This window comes from Macrotis lagotis, chromosome 2 (assembly GCF_037893015.1).
Source record: "Macrotis lagotis isolate mMagLag1 chromosome 2, bilby.v1.9.chrom.fasta, whole genome shotgun sequence".
Lineage (NCBI taxonomy): Eukaryota > Metazoa > Chordata > Mammalia > Peramelemorphia > Peramelidae > Macrotis > Macrotis lagotis.
The window spans coordinates 279120539-279144000 of record NC_133659.1 but is presented as its reverse complement, the minus strand read 5'-3'; the positions used below and the strand labels follow the sequence as shown (position 1 = coordinate 279144000).

General features: G+C 38.1%; 1 protein-coding gene across 2 annotated transcripts in view; it reads left to right on the top strand.

Annotated features, from left to right (window-relative positions):
* The first annotated feature begins 6042 nt into the window (after positions 1–6042).
* Positions 6043–23462, top strand: part of TBK1 (TANK binding kinase 1) — a 59842-nt gene continuing 42422 nt past the window's right edge. The window contains exons 1-3 of one of the 2 annotated variants that reach the window (XM_074226219.1): positions 6043–6132; positions 10824–10941; positions 21891–22031. In XM_074226219.1, coding sequence (XP_074082320.1) covers positions 10855–10941; positions 21891–22031 — 228 coding nt within the window. In that variant the 5' untranslated portion in view covers positions 6043–6132; positions 10824–10854. Of the gene's footprint in view, positions 6133–6489; positions 6578–10823; positions 10942–21890; positions 22032–23462 lie in introns of those variants that run through there. The other variant, XM_074226220.1, reaches the window with a different exon arrangement.

The following is a 23462-nucleotide window of genomic DNA, read 5'->3' as shown; positions in this document are numbered from 1 at the left end:
ACAAGGTGGATCAGTGAGCTTAGATGCTGATCTCTGGCAAGTAATTATCAAATAGCTATCTATGAAGACTTACAGCAAAGCTGTTGTTACTGGGAACTAACCTGAATTTACCACTCATGAATAACAGTGTTTCCTGGTATATATAATGGGAAGCAGCACTCAACTGGAGAAGTCAGCCTTGAATTCTACTTTTGGCACTACTAGTTCCTTGGTTTTGTGAGCCCAGATACCTACCTTATTTCCTCATTTACAAAGAGGTTTTGATCTTCCAGTTCTAACCTGGAAAACAATGAAAAGTTAGCTTTATTTCCCTTTTAGCCAGGTACAGGACTGGCAGATGAAGAAAACACTAGTTTATTTAGATTTGCGTAAGACATTGGAGACAAACTCAGAATATTTGTATGGACTTTACAAAGTGCAGATGTGTTGCTGACCTACATAAGTGGTAGATTGTCCCTACTAATGAAATGAGAACTGGATTAAAAAAAATTTATGGATAAGATTGATAGGAGTTAGGTGGAAGTACAGTGGATTCCTAGTTGATTAAAAGATCATTGCCAAGGTTTTTGACTCATGCATCAGTGTCAACCTATTTAAGGCTTAGAGTGGTGAGCCATTAGGTTATATTTAGGTCCTTTTATGCCCAACATTTTCTAAAATTAAATGATTAGGATGGAAATCAGTGAATAATGTAAATCCTAAAAGGATAGTTAATGTGTGGGATGTCACAGTAGCAGCTTGCAAATTTATAGTTTTTAAGTACTTTCTCAATATGACAGGTAATTTAATGGTAGAATTGGGATCTAAAAGACCTAGCTGGTTAGGAACAATGGACTAGATTGAGGAAAATTAAAATTTACGGGAATAAACAAAATACTGAAGTAGGGTTTTTTGGTTTTTAAAGGAAAAGTACAAAATGGAAGAAATGCATGGTTAGCAGCTTACATGGGAAGGGTTTATGGTCTATGTTTGGTAGCCGTGTACTATGTCTACCATAAAAGTCGTGATTTTGGGCTACATCGACAATCTTAATGTCAAAGGATATTTCCAGTCTGTACTGGCCAAATCTCACAACTGGAGTAATATGTTGAGCACCTGTTTGGGTTAACTAGAATAATAATGTATTCTAGAGGAGCAGCTAGGTGGCCCAGTGGATAGGGCACTGGCCCTGGAGTCAAGAAGATCTGAGTTCAAATGTGACCTCACACACTTAATAATTACCTAGTTGTGTGATCTTGGGCAAATCACTTAACCCTATTGCCTTGCAAAACTTAAAAAAGAAAAGGCTTGAGGGCAAGAGGAAAATGGTGAGAACGGGGATAGCATTGCAACTTCTATTTTCTAATATTTGGCAATCATGTATAACTCCATAGAACAGAAGTGGGAACAATGGGTATCAGAGGAAGTATCTGTTTAATAGAAGACCTTTCTGACAAAAATGTTTGAAAAATTAAAGGCAAATTGAACTGCTGAAAGTAATAGTAATGTTCCTATCAGTGGGAGATATTTTAAATAGAGGTTGGATGATCACTTGTAAGGACTGTTATAAAGGAAATTCAAGTGTTAAGTGGAACCAGATTTCTTTCAACTGTAAAATTATTTCTGGGGAAATAGTTTAAACATCTTAAAACCCAGCAAGTCAAGTAGCATTTATTAAGCTTACAGTATATTATTTGCCAGATGCTGTACACTGGATGTACGGAGAAATGCAAAAAAAAAAAAAAATTTTAATTGTTGCTGCCCTCAAGGAGCAAACATTCTAAGGAGGCACAATTTAAAAAATACTGTGTACAAATAAGATCTATGCAAAGTAAATTGAGAATTCCACTCAGGAAAGGAACTGGCTTGGGAAAAGGAGAAGGGGTGGTATGAAACCCAGAAAGACTGGCAGAATATAGGATTTGAACTGTATCTTGAAGGAAACCAGGGAAGCCTTGAGAAGTCAATGGGAGGAACATTTAAGGCATAATGAAAATGCAGTCAAGAGATTGTCTAGGGGTGGCTAGGTGGCACAGTGGATAGAGCACCAGCTCTGAAGTCAGGAGTCAAATTATTAATAATATTTATAAAAATAAAGTCTGAGTTCAAATTTTTAATAATACCTAGCTGCGTGACCCTGGGCAATCCCACTGCCTTGCAAAAAAAAAAATGAGATTGAGTGTCATGTCCTAGGAATACTAAGAAGGTTAGTGTTATCCTGTTTGAGAATACATAGAGTATAAAAAGTCTAGAAAGGTCTGAAGGGGTCAGGTTGTAAAGAGCTTTAAAAGTCAAAAAGGAATTTCTATTTGTTCCTGGAGGTAAATTGGGGCCTGCTCTAAACAGGATATTGTAGTAGTCCAAGAGTGAGGTACTTGATGAACACCTGTAGCAGGATGTTATCTGTAATAGGAGAGAAGGGAACATTGAGGAGAGATGTTGCAAAGCCAGAAACAATAGGGATAGTCTACTCACAGTATCTTGTTACTGTTGTTTTCTCAATTCTGCTTGAATAGTATGTCTCACATCTATAATCTTCTCTCCACTCATCCAGTCACTTTACTGCTGTTTATTTGTCTCTGACTCTTCACACCAGCCCCTTCTAGCCACCACTATCTCCCTAAATCTATCCAAATTCATGTTTATTTCCTTGATACTCTTCATCTCATCTGCTGCTCTCTTTTTCCTTTTTCCTTTCAATCTTTCCCAAGATCAGGGTCTTTTCCAATGAGTTTTGTCTTCTCATTATATGGCTAAAACTTCAGATTCAGGATTTGACCTTCCACGGAATACTCTGAATTAATTTCTTTTAAATATATACTGGTTTGATCTCCTTGCTGTTTTGAGGGACTCTCAAAAGTCTTCTCTGGCACTTGATTCTATGGCACTAAGCTTTCCTTATACAGCTATCCATTGATGAAGGAAAAACCATAGCTTTGATCGCAGACTTTTTCAGCAAGGTGATGTCTGCTTTTTGGCATGCTGTCCAGATATGCCATAGCTTTTCTTCCAAGGATGAAGTGTTTTTTAAATTTCATGGCTGCAGTTGCTTTCTGCAGTGATCTTTCAGGTCCTCAATTATCTCTTTTTTTTTTTTTAAGGTTTTTGCAAGGCAAATGGGGTTAAGTGGCTTGCCCAAGGCCACACGGCTAGGTAATTATTAAATGTTTGAGACTGGATTTGAACCCAGGTACTCCTGACTACAGGGCCAGTGCTTTATCTACTGTGCTACCTAGCAGCCCTCCCTCAATTATCTCTTGTTTGGACTATGCAATTGTCTCCAAATTGCTGTCTCCTGGGGTTAGCTAGGTGGGAAAGTGAATGAAGCATCGCACCTGGAGTCAAGACCTGTGTTCCAAATTCAGCTTCAGACTTAGACTAGCTGTGTGACACAGAATAAGTAATTTAATCTCTATCTCAGTTTCTTCAACTGCAAAATAGGGATAATAGTACCTACCTCACAAAGTAGGGGGAGATATATTGAGATAATATTTATAAAGCTTAGCACAGTGGCTAGAACTTAGTAGAGGCTTGTTTCCTTACCCTCCTAAGGGGTGTCCCTGCCTCCAGATTCTCCCTTCTCCAATCCATCCACAGTGCTGATCAAGGGATCTTCCTAAAGTGCAGGTGCGACCTTATTTTCCTGCTCAAGAAACTCCAATGGCTTCCTTTCCTTTCAGGATAAAACATAGTTTTTGGCTTTTCAAGTCCTTTATAATCTTACCTTAATTTACTTTTCTAGGTTAATTGCATTATTATTCTCCTCTATTTGCTTTTCACCTAACCCCAATATTCCATCTTCCTTTTTGGCACTTCTGCTCAAACTACTCTCAGGCCCTCCCTCCCTCAGCTTCACTTTATAGAGCCCCTTTCCTTTAGACTCAGATCAAGAGCACCCCCTTTCAGGATGTCTCTCCTGATCCTCCTAGGTGCTAGAGCTCTCCCCTCTGTCCTCAGAATTCACTTTATATAGTTTTGTATTGAATATTCCATGTACAAGTCCCCCCCCCCCCCCCCCCCCCCCCCCCCCCCCCCCCCCCCCCGCCCCATAGAATAAAGTCTTTGAGGGCACAGGTTGGTTCATTTTGTCTTTGTATTCCCAGTCCCTAGAAGTAAGGTTCTAGACTGCCAGGCACATCATTGGCATTTAATAAAAATTTAACAAATACCTATTGAATGTAGAAAAGAATGCTACACCTAAAGTTTCAGGAAGTCTCTCCTGATCCAGCTACTAGAGCTCTTCCTTCTGTCCCCAGAATTCACTTTACATAGTTTTGTACTTATTGTTCAGTGTACAAGTTTCCTGCCAACAGAATAAAGTCTTTGAGAGGATATATGATGTTATTAGGACCTAAAACAACTGTTAGTGTGTTTTGTCAAATAGGAATTCAACAAATTAAAAATTAATACAACAATTAAACAAAGAAACGAACTGTTTCAGCTATGTTGAAAATAGATTAATTATAGAAAACATCTGGATACCTAGACCTTAGTTCTGGATCTCTGTCCCAAATCAGTGTGGGTGTATTAGGATAAGAATAAATTGCTATTGAGAGTATTTTTCTTTATATAAAATGAGATAGCATTGATATAGAGCTTTAATATGCTTTCTAAATATATCATTTTATCCTCACATCAACCCTGGGAGATAGGTGCTATCATTATTACCAGTTTTACAGATGCACAAACTGAAGTCAACCCTGGTTAAGTGATTTGCCCAGAGTCACACAGGTCCTGTTTGAGGCTTCTTCTTGCTACCTAAGTTCAGGACTCTTTTTTTTTAAAGTTTTTTTTTTTTGCAAGGCAACGGGGTTAAGTGGCTTGCCCAAGGCCACACAACTAGGTAATTATTAGGTGTCTGACATTGGATTTGAACTCAGGTCCTCCTGACTCCAGGGCTGGTGTTCTAGCCACTGCTCACCTAGTGGCCCCAAGTTCAGGGCTTGAATGTCATATGCCTTTTCCCTTTAGGGCCTTATGACCTATAATATACTGTACACTTGTTTTTTTTTTTTTGTTTTGTTTTTTGCAAGGCAATGGGGTTAACTGGCTTGCACGAGGCCACACAGCTAGGTCATTATTAAGTGTCTGAGACCGGATTTGAATTCATGTACTCCTGACTCCAGGGCCCATGCTCTATGCACCGTGCCACCTAGCCGCCCCCACACTTGTTTTTTGATGATAGTTTTGAGAAACAGGTTAGGCTCAACTTTTAGGAACTTAACGTCTTTCATTCTGAACTTTCACTGGGCTAAATAGCAGTATTTGCTATTGTGTAAGGTTGATGCGATGGTTCCGTCTGTATCCTGGTGGCTGGATTACTTACTTAGATGCGTTAATAAGTCTATCTGCTTAGAATTAAGTTACAAGTTAAATGAGTTACGTCTGTCTACCTGATGAGAGTTGAAGCAACTCCGGTAGCCAACTGATGAAAACCAGAGAGGACGCCGGCCCAGCCGAAGAGGCCCCTGCAGGCTAGGGCGGGGTGAAGCATTTTAAGGAGGCGGTTGGCGCCTATGCCATGTGCCATCATCTTCCTCCCTCTCGGCTCGGGCATCCCTGTGTTGATCCTGATCCACTTGGAGAGTCACCGGTTGGAGATCCTCAAGCAGAGGGTGCTGGGGGGCGGGGCGGGGGTCCCCGGCATCCAACGCGCACTAAGCACCTTGCAGAGAAGGGTGAAGACATCACTCCTACCACAAGCACCCCCCGCCGCCGGGCGAAGGAAGGAAGGGGTCCCCTCAGTGCGACTGGACCCCCAGCTCCCCGGAGCGCCCCACGGGCTGGGCCAGGGGGGCTCCGCCCTCCTCCCCACGCCCGGCTCCGCTCTACAGTCTGGGGGCACCGGCCGCTAGGCGAGACCCACTGCGCCCGGAGGCTGGGGCAGGAGGGAGGGGCTGCGGTGGGCGTGCACTGGGAGGAGGCAGCGCGAGGTGGGCGGGGCCGGGGCGGGGCCGGGGCGGGGCGCCGCTGAGCCGCGAGGCCGCGCCGGCCCCCAGGGAGCGCGCGCGCACCGCGCACGCTCGGGCAGTCACGTGGCTGCCCCGGCCGGGCTCGCCTAACAGGAAGTGTCCCGAGGCGTGAGGAGGAGGAGGAGGAGGAGGAGGAGGAGGAGGCCCGCCGGAGCCGAGCCGCGCGCGGGACCCCGGCCCGGTGAGTGCGGCGGCGGCGGCCACGGCGGCCCGGAGGGCGCGGACGGGCCTCGGAGCGCGCCCAGGCCCGGGCCCCGCGCAGGGGCCGGGGAGGAATGCTGAGTCAGAGGCGGGCAGCAGCCCAGCGGGGGCGGGGCCGGCGCCCGGAGCCTGGTCCGACGGGAGCGCGCCCCGGCCGGCCCCACCCACCCCGCCAGGGGCCACTTCGGGGCGACGTCGGGGCGGGTCGGAAGTCGGGGCGGGGGGGGGGGGGGCGCCGAGGGGCTCATTGTTCACTTGTCCGAGGCGGAAGCCCCGCGCTTCCAGTCCGCGCCCCCGGCGGCTGCCGCCCCGAGCCGGCCCCTTGACCCCGACCTCGGCGCGCCTCGTGTCCGCCCCAGCGGCCTGGGGACCCGGAGCCCCCCGCCTAGCCGCCTCCCTACCTGTGGAGCGTCGGCCCCCGCCAGGTACCTGCCCCCGGCGGCCGCCCCGGGGCTGCTGAATCACGGGGGCCCGGGAAGCCGCGTCAGACGGCGCCCCGCGAACTTGTGCTTCCCACGCCTGCGCCGGCCCGGCCCGGCCCGCGGCCCAGGGCACGGGCCCACGCTGGGGCCGCCCCGAGGGTGTTCCGTGGGGAGGTGGGGCGGAGGTGCCAGAGGAGAGCGCCCGAGCGGACGTACCTGTGTGTGTGTGATCAGATGCATGCATGCATATTTGTACCTGTTTGTAGTGTTGTCATTGACTAGAGTAACTGAGAATGTGTGTGTAGTGTTGTTACATTACTAGAGGAGACAGCCTGAAAACACAGTATACTTCAAGAGTGCCTGATACGGTGTTATATAGTAGCGCATACTATCTGTCATCGAGTATGCTAGAGTACCCGACTGTATAGTGTTGTTTACTAGAGAGCTCGACAATATAATATATACGCATATCTCTATATATTAACATGGTATGTGCTAGAATAGAGTGCTTGAGAATTTAGTGTTGTGATATGCTACAGTACCTGAGACTATATGATGTTATAGATTAGAGTGCCTGAGAAAACATACATACATGCAAATATATAGTGTTGTCATTTACTACAGTGACTGAGAATTTTATTTGTATATATATACATATATATATATATATATATAGTTGTATCACTAGAGGAGAGAGCCTGAAAATAGAGTATACCCTGAGTGCCTGATACTATGTTATATAGTAACACATGCTGTGTGTGTATATAATATATGTGTGTATATATATATATATATAGATAGATAGATAGATAGTGTACGCCTGAGTATATAGTGTTTACTAGAGAGCTCGAAAATATATACGCATATCTCTATATTAACATGTTATGTGCTAGAATAGAACGCTTGAGAATATATATAGTGTTGTTATATACTAGAGTCCCTAAGAATATATAATGTTATAGAGTGCCTGAGAATACATACATACATATATATTTATACGGTTGTCATTTACTAGAGTAACTGAGAATTTTATTTGTATGTATACATACATATATATATATGTATATACACACCTATACATACATCTTTATATATATGTATATGTAGTTGTTGTATTACTAGAGGAGAGAGCCTGAAAATATAGTATAAGAGTGCCTGATAGTATGTTATATAGTAACACATTCTATCTATCTATCATCTATCTAGTATGCTAGAGTAGAGTACCTGAGTATATAGTGTTGTTTATTAGAGTACTCAAGTGCTCAATATGTATATATCTAGAGATCTATATTAATATATTTATACATTGATATGTTATATGCTAGAATAGAATGCTTGACCATATATACATATATAGTGTTGTTATATACTAGAGTGCCTGAGAATATATAGAGTAGAATGCCTGAGAATATATAGTGTTATTATATACTCTTTATATATTATATATAGAGTGGAGTACCTACAAATATATATGTATACATATATGTAGAAAGAGAATTTTAATATACTATAGTAGTGCCTAAGAATACAGTATACTATAAGAATGCTTGATAGTATATTATATATTAACACATACTATATATATGTATATAATATATGCTATAGTAGAGTGCCTGAGTATATAGTGTTATTTACTAGAGTATTCAAGAATAAATATGCATATATATCTATATATATTGTTATATTCTAGAGTAGAATGCTTGAGAATATATATAGTGTCGTTATATACTAGAATACCTAAGTATATTTAGTGTTGTTATATACTAGAGTGCCTGAGAATATATATATGTACATAAATATTAATATTATATACTAGAGTAGATTATCTGAGAATATACATAGTGTTTTTATATACTCTATATATTATATATATATAGAGTGGAGTACCTACAAATATTATGTGTGTGTGTGTGTGTGTGTGTGTGTGTGTGGAGAGAGTATTGTTATATACTGTAGTAGTGCCTAAGAATGCAGTATGTTATGTATTAGAATGTGCTTGATAGTATGTTATATTAGAGTGCAGTATATATACTGTATATATATATAATATACTATAATAGAGGTTCTGAGAATAGTGATTTTTATGTATATAGTATACTATAACAGAGTACCTGATAGTATATTATATAGTAATATGTATTATATGTATATATAATATCTACTATAGTAGAGTGCTTAAGAATAGATGGTGTTTTTATACTATATATTATACTCTTACGTGTGTTAGTATATAATATATACTACAGTAGAGTATTTAAGAATATAGATAGATAGATAGATAGAGTTGTTACATATTAGAGTGGCTAATAAAACATAATATTGTTAATATTTTTATTGAATAGTACATGATAATGTATATAGTTAGATGTCTAATAATGCCACTTAATGATGGTATTGAATAAAGTTACTTCTCATAAAGTAGCAAGCAGTGTTTGAGAGATCTCAGAGTTTAAGTGAGAGACCTCACCAGATTTTGAGCACTTTTTTCCCCCATTGGACTTGAGGGAAAAAGTAGTCATTGGTCATAAGAAAATTTGATTTCCCTCCCCTACCCCTTCCACTTTGTATTATATATATAGAAACATACTTCATACCCAGGCTTTTCAGAATTTCATCCACAGGAAAAATACAATGCCCTCATGATTTTGCCTATAGTGTTCCTACAGGCACATTTTTTATAGGGGTTTGATTCATGTTCATGTCTAGGACACTAACCTCTCAAATTTGTTATGAAATTAGAAAACTAACAGGACTCCTTTATTGGTAGACCTGCTAGACTTCAGTCTTGAAAATTTGACCTCTTTCTTGCCCTCCAAGTCACCTAGGGAAATTTTACCCATTCTTTAGAATCAATCACAAATACCACCTTCTCCATTAAACTTTCAAGATTCAGAAATAATCTTTCTTCAGACTTCATAGTTCTTTGTACCTACTCTCAGAGTTATCTTGTTGGATTTTGTATTATATTCCCTAGAACATAGGTTTAGAATTGGAAGGGATCTGAGAGGCCATCAACATCAGCCTCCTCATTTTATAAATGAGAACATTGAGGCACAGAGAAGTTAGGTGATTTTGTCTAGCATCTTACAACTAGAGGACATCTAAGGCAAAATTGAACTTAAGTCTTTCTTTTTCCAAGCTCAGTGCCCTAGCCATCTTGCCATACTATTTCCATGACTTCGTGTATGTGTCACTTTCTTCTACCAGATTTTAAGATCTATAGATTTAGGGATACATCTTAATTAAATTCTCTTTTATCATTCCTATCCTAATATATTCCAAATAATAGAAGCTCCATAAGTGTATGTTTGAATTAAATTGGAGTTACTATCGTAGTGGTACCCCATTTTTCCCTTAGTCCTGCATGGGTTCAAATATTTTAATTGCACCTACTATTTATTCTGAGAAGCAGACTGCATTTGTGAATGTAGGTTCAGTCTTAGAGGCAGAAAGATATGAATTTATGTCCTGCCTATGATACATACTGGTCTTGTGACAGTAGACAGATCATTTGACCTCTCAGGGACCCCCAAGAAACTATGTATATTAGTTATTGTGCTCGACTTCCCCTCTGAATGAAGACTTCCCTAAATTTAGGCAACATATTTAATTTTAAAGGGTTGTACATAGTAGATACATATTATGCATGAGGAAGCAAACTTCAAGATCCTACAAAAAAAAGCCAAGGATCTTTGAAGGTTGACATTTTCCACATTTTTCAGTAATGGTTATGTTTTTAATTAAAAACACATAGAATTGCAGCTAAGGAATTTAAATTGTTGTTTTACCTTTTGCCTTTGCCTTGAACAAAAAGGAAACGGTAATTTTTTAAATCTTTTTCTGAAAATTTATATTATTTGCTTTCATCTTCTGTTCTTTGAACATTCTACATGTTAATCATTTATTAACTATTCTTGACAAAAATCTTGTTCAAAAATGTCAAGGAGCAATTTTTCTTTAACCTATATTTTGGAATAAAAATCAAAGTAATTGTATTTTTTCTAGAATTAATGTGTAATATTGGAGTACATAGATTAGTGTTTTTGTTAGGTCACTTAGTCTACAGATTCTTAAAGCACCATCATTTAATGATTCTGTGTAGTTCATTTAGCTTTTCAGCTTTTAACTCATGGGAAATTGAACTGTTTGTATGTTTTGAAGAAACAATTTAGTATATTGTAAATGTGTATATATATATATTTTCTAGATAACTACAAATACATATATCTTAAATCTTTTTTCCCCTCAGTATTTGAAGAGGATCCCCAAATCAAGCAGAAATGCAGAGTACTTCTAATCATCTGTGGCTCCTTTCTGATATCCTAGGGCAAGGAGCCACTGCAAATGTCTTTCGTGGAAGACATAAGGTTAGTGTGGAGAAAAATTTTAGAATTTGAGAACTTTATAAGATATTGTCAATAATATATAGTTTATTTTTGTATAATTACTCTTAAAAGAAGCCTACTCATTCAAAAATATGATAGTTTGGTTATTTTATTTAAAGTGATGTTAAAGAGTAAAAAGATATCTTGGGGCAGCTAGGTGGCGCAGCGGATAGAGCACCGGCTCTGGAGTCAGTAGTACCTGAGTTCAAATGTGGCCTCAGACATTTAATAATTACCTAGCTGTGTGGCCTTGGGCAAGTCACTTAACACCCCATTTGCCTTGCAAAAACCTTAAAAAAAGAGAGAGAGAGACATATCTTAAACATACTTATTTCCTGAATGAGAAGGGGATCACAAGTCTGCCTCAGAGAGGAGGGTTAATGTTAAGAGCTATTAGGACCTACATAGGTAGAGAACCTTTAAAATCAGGGCAGAAACGTGGGTTTTGTTTCAGGCAATAGAGGGGAGTCAAATGATGAAATTCGAATTAGAAAGATTAGCTGGCAGCAGTATACAGGGTAGATTGAAAGCAGAACTAGGAATATGGTGGTGGAGATAAGAAAGAAAACAGTGTGAATCAGATTTTTCAAAGGAAGAAATAATGGGACTTGGTTACATTAGATAAAAGAGACAATTAAGGACAATTACAGAGTTTCCAACAGGAGGGAGGAATGGGGAGAGGGAGGGAGGGAGGGAGAGAGAGAGAATGCATGTGTGAGAGACAGAGATATAGTTGTATATGTAAACTGTAATCACTCATTTTTTAAGTCAAAGACTCATTTTATAATACTAAAATGACCCCCTATTTGTCAGTTTTGAATGTTTGGAATTCTGTACACTTTCAAAAGAGTAACAACTTTTGTAAGGATTTCTACTTGCTAGTTTGTGTTTAGATCCTTTTAGATCATTGTCCCTTAAATATGGAATCATTAACCTTTTTTGAAGGAGAGGAATTTCTTGTTCTGCTAAATGTAAGGATTGGACCTGGGTGGTTTCTGAAGTCAGGCACAGTGTGAGGGCTGAGAATATAAATACAAAGGATGAACAGAGGAGACAATGATATATACATATATAAGCTTATGCAGAATAAACATTAAAAATATAAATAAGCTCAAGGTGGTCTGGTAGGAATGGCAGTAGAAGTTGGGGGAATTAGGAAAATATTCATGTTAAAGTTATTGGTTGAGCTATGTCTTGAAGGAAAAAAGGAATTTGAAGAAAGTGGTATCTAGGCAAAGGGAATTGACGGTCAAAAGGCAGAGGATTGAAATATGATATATCATATGTGAGGAATAGATAGAAGACATCTTGATCTATATTATTATGGACTACTTTTTGTTTATCATAAACCTTGAAGAATGAGGGAGTAGGAGGTTTATAAACTGGACATTTCCCCAGGCAGGGTTGGAACTGGAAGTCATTGTTGCAGTTTATGGATAATTCAAAGCTGAGAGGAAAATATACAGATAGCTTACAGATTTTTAGCATGGAAAAAAGTGGTATCACAGTATAAGAATGTAGGAAATTAACCTTTAGTCTTTTGAAAATCAAAGAATCATTTTATATTGTGAGTATTAACAAGAGAACAAATTGATCATTTCTGTCCAAAACTGACTGTGTGTGTGCTCAAGTTCTTGTATGGCTAGGGAAAGACATGAGAGTGTCACAGAACTTATTACTCAAAGAGTACCTCATTATGTTCAGCTAAAAATGGTATCAAGAAAGACTAATAATTGAATACTCATAGAATCTCAGGGTTGGTTGGAAGGATTCTTAGAAGTTATCCTAACTAGATTCATGTCAAAATAGGAGTCCTCTCTAGAATACCCTTAACAGTGTTGTGGTCCTCTGCTTGAGGACCTCAAGTATGATAGGATTCATATATCTGAAAGGGGTCCATTGCATTTTTGGACAGGTCTGACTGTTCAGCAATTCTTCCACCTCTGAAGCCAAAATCTAGTTTAAAACTTATACAATGTTTGCTTTTTCTTCCTACTTCTACCTGCTGGGACTGAAAAACTCAAAATTTGATGTCTGAATCCTGTGGCAGGTTTTTAGATACTTTGAAATTATATTTTTCTCCCATTAGTCTTTTCTTTCCTTTTTTTTCTTTTTTTTTGAGGGAGCAGCCAGTTTGTGGTAGCACTTAACTAGAAGAGTTTCTAGAAAGTAAGAGTCACACATGGGACTGAGGCTCTCTATTCTCGTGGCTGTGAAGGAAATCTTTTCTTGACTTAGAGAAATTATATTTTGTTCCTTGCAAAGCCAGTTAAATGGCTCCATGTGTAAAAAATGCAGATTGCTCTCTGTTTGAGAGGGTGGACTGGTTAAAGGAATATCTTCTCTAATTTACCAGGGAGAATGAAATATTCCCTTAAAATATGGAAAAAAAGTACTTTTAAGAAGAAAACAAAAAGTCAGAAGGACGTTAGAGAATTGAAGGTTTTTGTCCAAAACCAGAAGGAAACAAGGAACACTGAACTAGTACAATTATGCCATAGGTTTGATCCTGCTTTGAGGAGAAAGCAAAAGAATTATGGAAGGGACTCAGAGATGTCACCAGGAACCTGATGACCTTGAACTGGTCACAGGAAGAAAAGAAACATGTGATTATCACCTGTCTCCTGCCTTTTGTCAGCTTAATATGGATAAACAGGTTGTATACTGTATTCCAGGTTCTTATCTGGGATAGGTTTGGTACACATTAGACTTGGTAAAACTGACATTCAGTACTGACCACCATTTGACTGACATCCAGTGACCACGATTCTTGGTGACTGATGAAGGAACATGTGGTTCTGTCAGAGAAATCCTGTTCAGCATCTCTGGGGATCATGAAGTCCTTTGGCAGTGAGTTTTGAAGAACTTAGAGGCAGAGATGATATTTTCATCCCTACTGTTGAGTGAAGGCTTAGACTTGAAGGAGGACAGAAGATCAAGAAATGGCAGCTGGTGTTAAAAGCAGACTGGGATGGTGGAACAAGGCTGAAGATACAGACTATGAATGGAGCACATCTGAGAATCACGAAAGAAAATTTGGAAATTTACAGATTTTATCAAAGGGTCTTTGAAATGAATATGGAACAAAAGAGAGAAATCTAACCTATAAACTTCCAAGGCTAATGCCATGTGACATTATGTACCTTGTGAATAGTAATGGAGGTGCTGGTAATTCAAAGGAAACAATATTCAGGAATTGGGAGAGTAATGATACAGGTAGAGGTCTAGCCAACTCAAACTAAACAAGCCCAAACCAACTCACTATCTCATCCACCAACTCCACTCCTCTTAGGACTTTTTCTGGTTCTTTTGAAGAGACCACCACCCTCTGGTAGTCTCATTTCAAAACCTGACTTATACAGCCTCTGATCGATTGTAACAGCTTCCTCCTAATTATCTCTAACTCTCCACTGTGTCCTTCGGGTAACTAGAGCAGAGCCTTGTGATCCTCTAGTTGTCAAATCCCAATGGCTCTTTTTTTCTCTAGCACAATAGCTGGTGAATATATGGCATCTGTGGTATGCCAGGCTAAGCACTTTTACTTTGTTTAATCCTCACACAGGTCCTGGGAGGTAGGTCCAGTGACTTTCCCCAAGTCAAACAGCTAATAAGTGTGGGCAACTGGACTTGAATGTAGCTCTTCCTTTCTTCCAGCATTTTGTCTACTGTGCCCCATAGCTGTTTGTCATTTAAACTTCACTTACTTGCCCAACCTTTTGTATTCCTTCCCTTGTCATATTCTGTGAGTTCAACCAGACTGTCCTTATCACTATTTTTCACACACAAACCTCCACCTCCAGTGCCTTTGCACAGGTTGACCCCCATGTTTGGAATTCATTCCTCCTCACATCTACATAGTCATGTAACCTAGGGAATTTTCAAGAATTATTAAGTAGTGTGGTTAAAGTATATTTAGAAACCAGGGACAGTGTGGTGCAGTGAAAGGAGTACTAGATCTGGAGTCAGATAATCTAGAATTGAATCCCAGCTCAGTCACGGACCTTGGCTGTCGCCATCTGCCCTGGTGCTGACTTCTTCAGACTTTCCAGCCTTACCCTCTGTTCTGTAGCACCTTGGCATTTGCCATCTATCCTGTCACCATACTTTAAGAATCCTAGGTCTTTCCACTAATCCTGCAGCCAAACCCTCCAATGGTGAGACCTTCCCTCCGCTTAGCATGGGCTCTTTTGAGAACAGAAGCTGCTTTTTTTTTCTGTTTGAATTCTTCAGATCCTAGCGTAATTCTTCTTCTTTTTTGTTTGTTTAGATTTTTTTTTGGATTTTTGCAAGGCAATGTGGTTAAGTGGCTTGCCCAAGGCCACACTAGCCCAAGCGAGGTAATTCTTTAGTGTGTGAGGTCAGATTTGAACTCAGGTACTCCTGACTCCAGGGCTGGTGCTCTATCCACTGTGCCCACCTAGCTGCCCCCTATTTTTCTTCTTTTTTAAAAAATAAATTTTTGCGTTTACATCTTTTGTTTTATGTTAACTACATTTCCCTTTGTTTCCCTCTCCCTTCCAGGGAGTCTTCTTTTAAAACAAAGACTAGGGAGGGGAAAGTTCAATAAAACTATCAAAAAAAGTCGTAACACTATATGAAGTGTTTGGCATCTGTATAGTTAAATGTTTTTTTCATTCATTCTTTAGAATCCCTAAGTTCCTTCTAAGCTCAGTGCAGGTGAATTCACCTTGTATATGAGGCCTTTTCTGATTTCTGTAGCTTTTAGTGTCTCTCTTCCTCCCAAACTAATTTGTAGTGATTCTTATACATGGTTACTTGTAGTTATACATATTATATTCCCATGGAAAATATAAACATTTTAAGGCCAAAAACTGTTTTGATCTTTGTATTCCCAGCACTTAGCACAGTGCTGAGAACATTGGTGTGTAGAACATGAGTGTTAAAGGGTTAAGGTGAACCTAGAGTTCTTAATCCAAGAAGGTAAATGTAACTTCATATTGAAGCTTGGTTATTGTGACTTACTGCTTCAAAAGGGTATGCTTTATTCAAAAGGAATAGATTGTATAAAAGGGTCAGTGGAGCAGTTCTAAGTGTGATTGTATATCAGGAAATGATTCTGTGTGGAAATATATCAGCTTAGAGGGAAGCACGGCACAGAATGTTTGGATAAGGCTGAAAGGCAGGTGAGGATATATTACAGCAGGCATAAAGGAATGGGGAGTTACCAAAGTAGAAGGTAAAAGTGGCTTTTTGAGGCTCTGATATAGTTATGAGGATGGACTCCATCTCATTTCCATCTGCTAGAAGTTTCTCTCCAATAAAACTGAGCAGCAAAACATTCTATGCAGGAATTCCTTTAGAAAATGGAAAACCAACAAGAGGTTCTTCAATTTAGGACCTGATTTAGACCACTAAGGAAAAACTGACTACAAAAATAGAATTGAAGGAAACATTGGAAGAACGTGATTACTATTTTGAACCTAGTTCAAGCCAGACCAGTTATTCAGGTACAGGTGAATGCAACCCATAACGTCAACAGTCTCTTACTAAGAGTCCCTGTTAGCCTAGGCTAAGCTGTGCTTGAGTTCTGGGGATACAAAAAAAGGACAAAGATGAATTCTTGCTCTCAAGGACCTTACAGTCTAATGAGGTGAGACGATGCATATAACATGTACTGAGATAATTCAGAGGGTGGCACTAAGATGAAGAGGACTGGGGGAAGGCTTCTTGCCAAAGGTGAAATTGTAGACTGGGGATAAGGAGAAAACAAGTTCTAGGCCTGGGGGAAACAGCCAGTAAAAATGTCTTTCACCTAAAATAAGGTGGAAAAGGCTACAGTTCCGGCAGCTAGGTGACACAATGGATTAGAAGCCCTGGAGTAGGGAGGACCTGAGTTCAAAACCTGCCTCAGACACTTAATAAATACCTAGGTGTGTGACCTTGGGCAAGTCACTTACCCCCATGGTCTTGCAAAAACAAAAAGAAAAACAGAAAAAGGCCACAATTTGTAATTAATTAAAATAAAGTACAACTCCCTTTTGTTTTCTTATTGATAAGTGTTAGGTCAGAAAGACATCCCTGCAGGGCAGTAGAAATTCTGTTGAATCTTTGTACTGGAAAGGACTTTATGCCTTAGGCAGCCTTAGCCAACTCAATGAGAAGGAATTAAAGATTAGTTGAGGTAATTAGTAACTTGATGCTCACAGTAAATTTGTCACTAGGGAGACAGCCTGGTGGTGCAGTGGATAGAGTACCAGTCCTGGAGACAGGAGGACCTGAGTTTAGATGTGACCTCAAAGACCTAATTGCCTAGCTATGTAACCTTGGGCAAGTCACTTAACCCTGTTGTCTTAAATAAAAAAAAAATAAAAAATATTGTCACTAGGCTTTCTTTAATAACTGAAAAATTGGATGTACTTATTGAATATGCAATGATGTGATCCTGAAACAAACTTTCTTAAACTTTTTTTGTATTATGAACTTCTTTGGCAGTCTGGTAAAAACTACTGGAAAATTAGAATAATTTCTTTAAATATATAAATAAAATAGACATTGAAGCATAGTTAGCAATTTTTTTTAAGTTCATGGATACCCAGGAAAAATGTCTGATCTAGAGGGTTGTGAACCTAGCATTGAGATGCTGAGAGCAGAGCTGTAAAAGATTGCTTTTTGGGCAAAGAATTGAATTTGAAATTAGAGTAGTTTTGCCCAAACTGTGGAAGAAACACGTGAATGAACATCATCGGGATAATTTCAGTCCTACTTATAAAATGCACTGAATTTGTCTTTATCTCAAGATCTTTTCTGGTGTTCATGCCCCAACCATACCTCCAAACTACCATTAATAAATTTTATCGTTTTATTTAAGGGACAGGATGGCATTATGTGTAATGGGATGACCTCAGTCAAGAATAACTTCATTCAGGTTAGAGGAGTGTATCTGGTATGGAAGTTCTGTGGTCACTGTCCAAGGACTGTTGACATTTTGGGGTGTTCAGGTAGCTGTAAAGAGAATTATTTTCCCCCTTAAGCTAGACTGGTCTCGTGATAGAGAACTCAGGAGAGAGACTTTGAACTTAGGACTAGTGGTGCAAACCAGTGTGGCATAGAAAGTGACACCAAGACCCTGGATAAATGGAAGAGTCAGCTAACTTGAAATAGATTGAAAAGGAAACTGCCTGTGAAGCAGGAAGCGATTAGTCAAATCAAGATACAATGTGTACTCTCAAAATCCCTTAGATCTTTTATTATTCAGTATCAATCGTTTAAAAACTGTGTAGTATATGCTTGGTTATACAAGTACAAAGAAAGAAATAATTCCCACTCACCAAGATCTTACATTTTAATGGAGAAGACAAGTATATATGAATATATATAGCATAAATGTAAAGTTAATAAATATAAATTACAAAGTAGTTAATTACAGAGTAATTTGGGTAGAAACACTAGTAGTTGGGGGAATCTGGAAAAGCTTAATACTGAAGATGATAATTATGGGAATATTAGAGGAAGTGACACAGTGAGGCAGAGATAAGAAGTGTGTAAACTCCAGGTCTATTGGAAATCACAGGGTTGAAAATAAGTGTGTGTCAGTGTCTGTCTGGTTAGAGGAACAAAAAGATGGCTAGTTTGACTGGATTGCTGAGGTCTAAAGGAAGTCCTGGAATTGATTGAGTGAAGGAGTGGTTAGACCTTTTCTAAAGGAAATTTACTTTGGCCTCCAGAAGTGGGATTGACTGGAGTGATTAGGGACTTGAAGCAGAGCATCTAGTTAGGAAACTGTTTATGTAATCTAGGTGAGAAGTATTGAGGCGGAGTGAAGGATAATTCCAAAGCACAGTTAGAGGGCTTAATATGAATGATAACCCCTGTGAACAATACATTTTTCCCCATTTAAAATATATATCATTCTCTCTTTTACATTTATACATATATGTATGTATATATACATACACACATGTGTGCCCACTTTCAAGCAGGAATATATATATGTGTATATATATATATAAACACGTATTTGTGTGTGTATGTGTGTGTGTGTATGCATGCATGCATGCGCACTTTATAGCAGGAAAGTTTATCCTGATTTTGGTACCTTTACAAATGATGATTTGTTAATAGAAGACTATCTAAAGAAAATTTTGCCTTTTCTAATTTGATCTGATTTAAAGGGGCTTTATGTGAAAAGGGAATTTCCAACTACTTGTGTTATGGAATTATAATTTTATATGGAAGGGTGTGGTTTCCAGCCTAGAATGGGGGCTAGATATCAGACACACCCACTAGAAGGTACCTCTAGGAGGACATGCCAGGAGGGATGGTTCCCCCAAACCGAGGATCTTTATGCCTTATCAGTTATGCCAGATCCTCCACAAATGTGAATCTTCCTTCAGCATGTCAGCACACCTAGTGACTTTTAATAAAATGATATTAGTTATTAGAGGTCAGCAATGCATAAGTATATATACACACACCCATATACAAGGAAACTTGAATTGAGTTATACTATAAAATCTCATTTGATGGTAACAATAGTTCTGTGAAGTTGTTATTACCCCATTTTACAAATGAGAAAACTGAGCCTGAGAAAGCTTAGGTGATCATAACCCTTGTGTTTCAGAGGTGGGATTTGTTCCCAGGTCTCCCAACTCCACATTCAGCACTTTGTCCACAATGTAGCAGCACCTCTCAAGGCACTGTGCATTTGCTGTTTTGCAGTAGAAGCTATATGGAAATGAACTGTAGAATTAAAAAAAAGGGGAGAGGTTGTAAATCCAAGGAGAAACCACTCCTTCACAGATCCAGGATGACAGTAGAAAAGTGACTTTAAGCAAGCTATAATTCAAACTGGGATTCAAAATATAGTTTAAGGCTATCATGAAGGTGGTTTTTGGTCATTGGTTTCTGAGGTTTCTTCTTAGTTGATTGAATTGTCTTAGTTTAAGAGGAGTATTTTTCTACTTCTCTACCTCTATTTTGAATGTATTTTTTGATCTCTCTATTGATGGAGTTTTTATCTTTTGTGTTTTAGCCAGAGGACCTTTTCTTTAGAAGAATGTTTGTAAATGCATAGAAGAAAATGCATAAGATTACAAAGGAAACTAATTAGTTTTCTGTCTTTGTTGCTTGTACTTACAGTTTCCCTTGGGCCTGAGAGTGAAAAAGATAAGTTTCACTTTCTGTTTCCTTGTGATTTAGTATTTATTTAGAGTAGGAATTCTTATCTTCTGGCATGTAAATTGCCATCTGTTCCAGGAACATATACTAATATAATATTTTCTTTGAAATTTAGCAGAAAATAAAAAAAAAAAACTTTAACTTTAGTCTAATCTTAGGCATACATAAAACTTGAATAACTGTTGAATATCAAATCTTTATTAGTAAATACAGTTTTTTAAGTTTTTTTAAAAAAGTCTTCTATAGAAGTAGCCTAAATCTGAAAATTATGATTTTCTACAAGATGAAGATATAAATTAATATTAGTAGTAATTGTTGTTTAGCCTAGAAAAGAGAAAATTTGCTAGGGAAGACATATAATAACTGTCTTCATATACTATCATCTATTATAAATGCTCATGTGCAAAAGAGATGAAAATTGTTTTAGTTAGCTCCTAAAAGCAGAACTAAAAAAGTAGACATTAGAGTAGCAAATTAAAATGCAAAATGAGAAAGAATGCATCTTGTCACCACTCAAGAGCTGCTACCAAGTAAAATGGGTTTTCTTGATTTTAAATGTATGGGTTCCCAACAACTGAAAGGTCTGTCCAAGTAGAGAGAGCCTTGATGACCATTTGGAAATTACTGCTTAGTAGTGGGCTGGACAGTATAGTTTCCAAGGGCCTTTACAATTCTGAGGTTACAATAACTTTGTAGATCTGCTCTTTACAAAGCGCTCATCATGATCTTTGATTTTTTTTAATTAAAATAAAATTTTAGTGATATCTTTGCTTTTACATTATCTACATTTTCTATAATGTCCCCCTTTTCAGAAAGCCATTCCTTAGAATAGGGGTAGGGAATCTCTGACCCATGGGCTGTGTTGGTCTGGTGTTGGCAAGGCAGTGTCAGGTGGGACTTGAAATTCAATAAATCTAATAGATTTTTAGGGGTGAATTAATTAAATATGACCAAACATAGCCCATAAATGATGTTATAAATATTCAAAATGACCTTTTGTAGAAAAAGGGTTCCTCACACCTGCCTCAGAAAAAAGAATAAAAAGGGGTAAAACAGTTCAGCCACACTAATTAGTATTGAAGAAGTCTGACACAGCCAATGCTCTGAGCTCTGTGAAGAAGATGGGTGGGGGAGGTATCTTCTTATATTTCTTCTTGAAGGCCAAATTGGTCATTTTAATAATATAACATTCTGAGTTATTTTGTCATCAGTTTTTCCTTTTATGTTCCTGTAGTCATTGTGTTTGTTTTTTCCTGAATTTCCTTGTTACTTTATATCAATTCATATAAATCTTCCTGTTTCTCTACATTCATAATGTTGATTGCTTCTAACCATACAATAATATTCCATCACAGTCATGTCCCAGTATTTGTTTAACCATTTCCCAGCATCACTTTTATATTGATTAATTTTTGTGTGCAATGTGTCAGTGTGCATTAATTTATTATTTAAGCACTCAAAATGATAGCTTTTATTCCTGAAGTCATAGCATGAAGTTTCTACTGTTGTGAAAGGCATTATTAGTATCCCACTTGAAACTCATAATGCTCTTAATTATATTAATCATATGTCATATTTTAAGGTAGATTTTATTTACTTTCTCATGTATAAATTAAGTACTTCCTAAGTTATGGTAGTTATAATAGAAAGTATGACAAAGAGTTGTTATACTTTTGTATAAATGTAAGTAGCCCTTTGTATCAGATTTTATCAAATAATTTATAACAACATGAGTATTTGTAATGATTTTAATTTTCTATATAATATTTTTAATTAGACATTCTTCTCTTTAGAAAACTGGTGATTTATTTGCGGTCAAGGTATTTAATAGCATAAGTTTCCTTCGTCCAGTGGATGTTCAGATGAGAGAATTTGAAGTCTTAAAAAAATTAAATCACAAGAATATTGTAAAATTGTTTGCTATTGAAGAGGAGGTAAGTATTTGTATTTTAATCAACTATATCTTACATGTAATGTAAATTCTAGCTATTAGTGGGTGTATACTTAGTTTTTTAAAAAGTAATTTCAGTACGATTTTATGTTTTTGGAGTGCTTTATGGTTTACATAATGCTTTCATTTGATCCTCACAGCAGTCCCCTGAGGCAGATACTGTTATATCCAATTGATAGAAGAGCCGGAGTTTGAGGGATGGTAAATGACCACCCAAAGTCACTAACCCAAAGCTCTTTCCACTGTACTTCACTGTTAACAGAACTTTAAATGAATAAAGGACCATTACAGAAAGGCAACCAGAAAGAAATCTTCCAAGAATAAACAATATGGGATAAAAGTTAGAATTCTAGCTATATGGTATAATGCTGGGAGAAACAACTAAATCCACATAAATAAATTATAGAGGGAAGTCCGTCAAGTAGACGAAGGTGGTGGAGAAGAAAAGAGAAAAACAAAATTTAAAGATCAAATGAGGAATGGGACTTAGTAAAAGGAAACAACAGAAATTAGGATAATTTAAATTTTTTTCTTTTTTAAATAACTTAACAGATATCAACAATCATGACCATTTCCTTATATAAAGAACAGAAAAAGATTGAATAGGAAAGTGTAGTTCTCCTTTAAAGTGTCTTTATTTAGTGGTTTTTTGTATGTATGTTTGTCTATATAAATCAAACAGAAATCTGATTTAGGTATCTGAGGATTTGGGAAGACAAAAATAATGGGAAGATACATAGTATCAAAATGTCTACTTAGCCCTTTTTCTTCTGTTGCTTCTTTCTGTCTATACAGTCAGATATTGTAGTAGAATAACATTTGAGGATTTTCAGAAATGGAGAAGATGATAATGTTGACAAAATTATTTTTTCCAAATATGGAGGTAGAAAAACCTCTCTACCCCGTCAAAGAAAATTATCTTACAAAGAAATGTGGCCAAACCAAAATTGTGTGATAACTAATTGCTGAGATACTCTGTTGAACTGCATTATGGTTTTGTATTTCAGTTAAACAGTAAATACAACAGACCTGCCTGTCTGGATCCCCTTCAGAACTTCTTTCTGCTCTCTTCTATGTGTTATTGTTGTTTTGTTTTTATTCTTCATGTTTGAGTGATTCTTTTTTGTCTTTTATCATTACCCTCCCTTAATATATTCCTCTCTTCTCCTCCAAAAATCTTCCTTGTAGCAAGTATAGATTAAAAAAAATAAACCAATCCAATCATTGGCTGTGTCATAAAATGTATGGCTCATGCTGTACTTCTTCAAATCCTTTGCCTTTTGTTCCAGTAGTGGAAAACATACTTCATCAGTTTTCTGGAATCTTGGTCATTTTGGTGATCTTGGTTCTCAAGTATTTCACAGCTTGTTTGAAAACATATTTCTTGTTCTGGATCTCTAGTCTTATCATCACT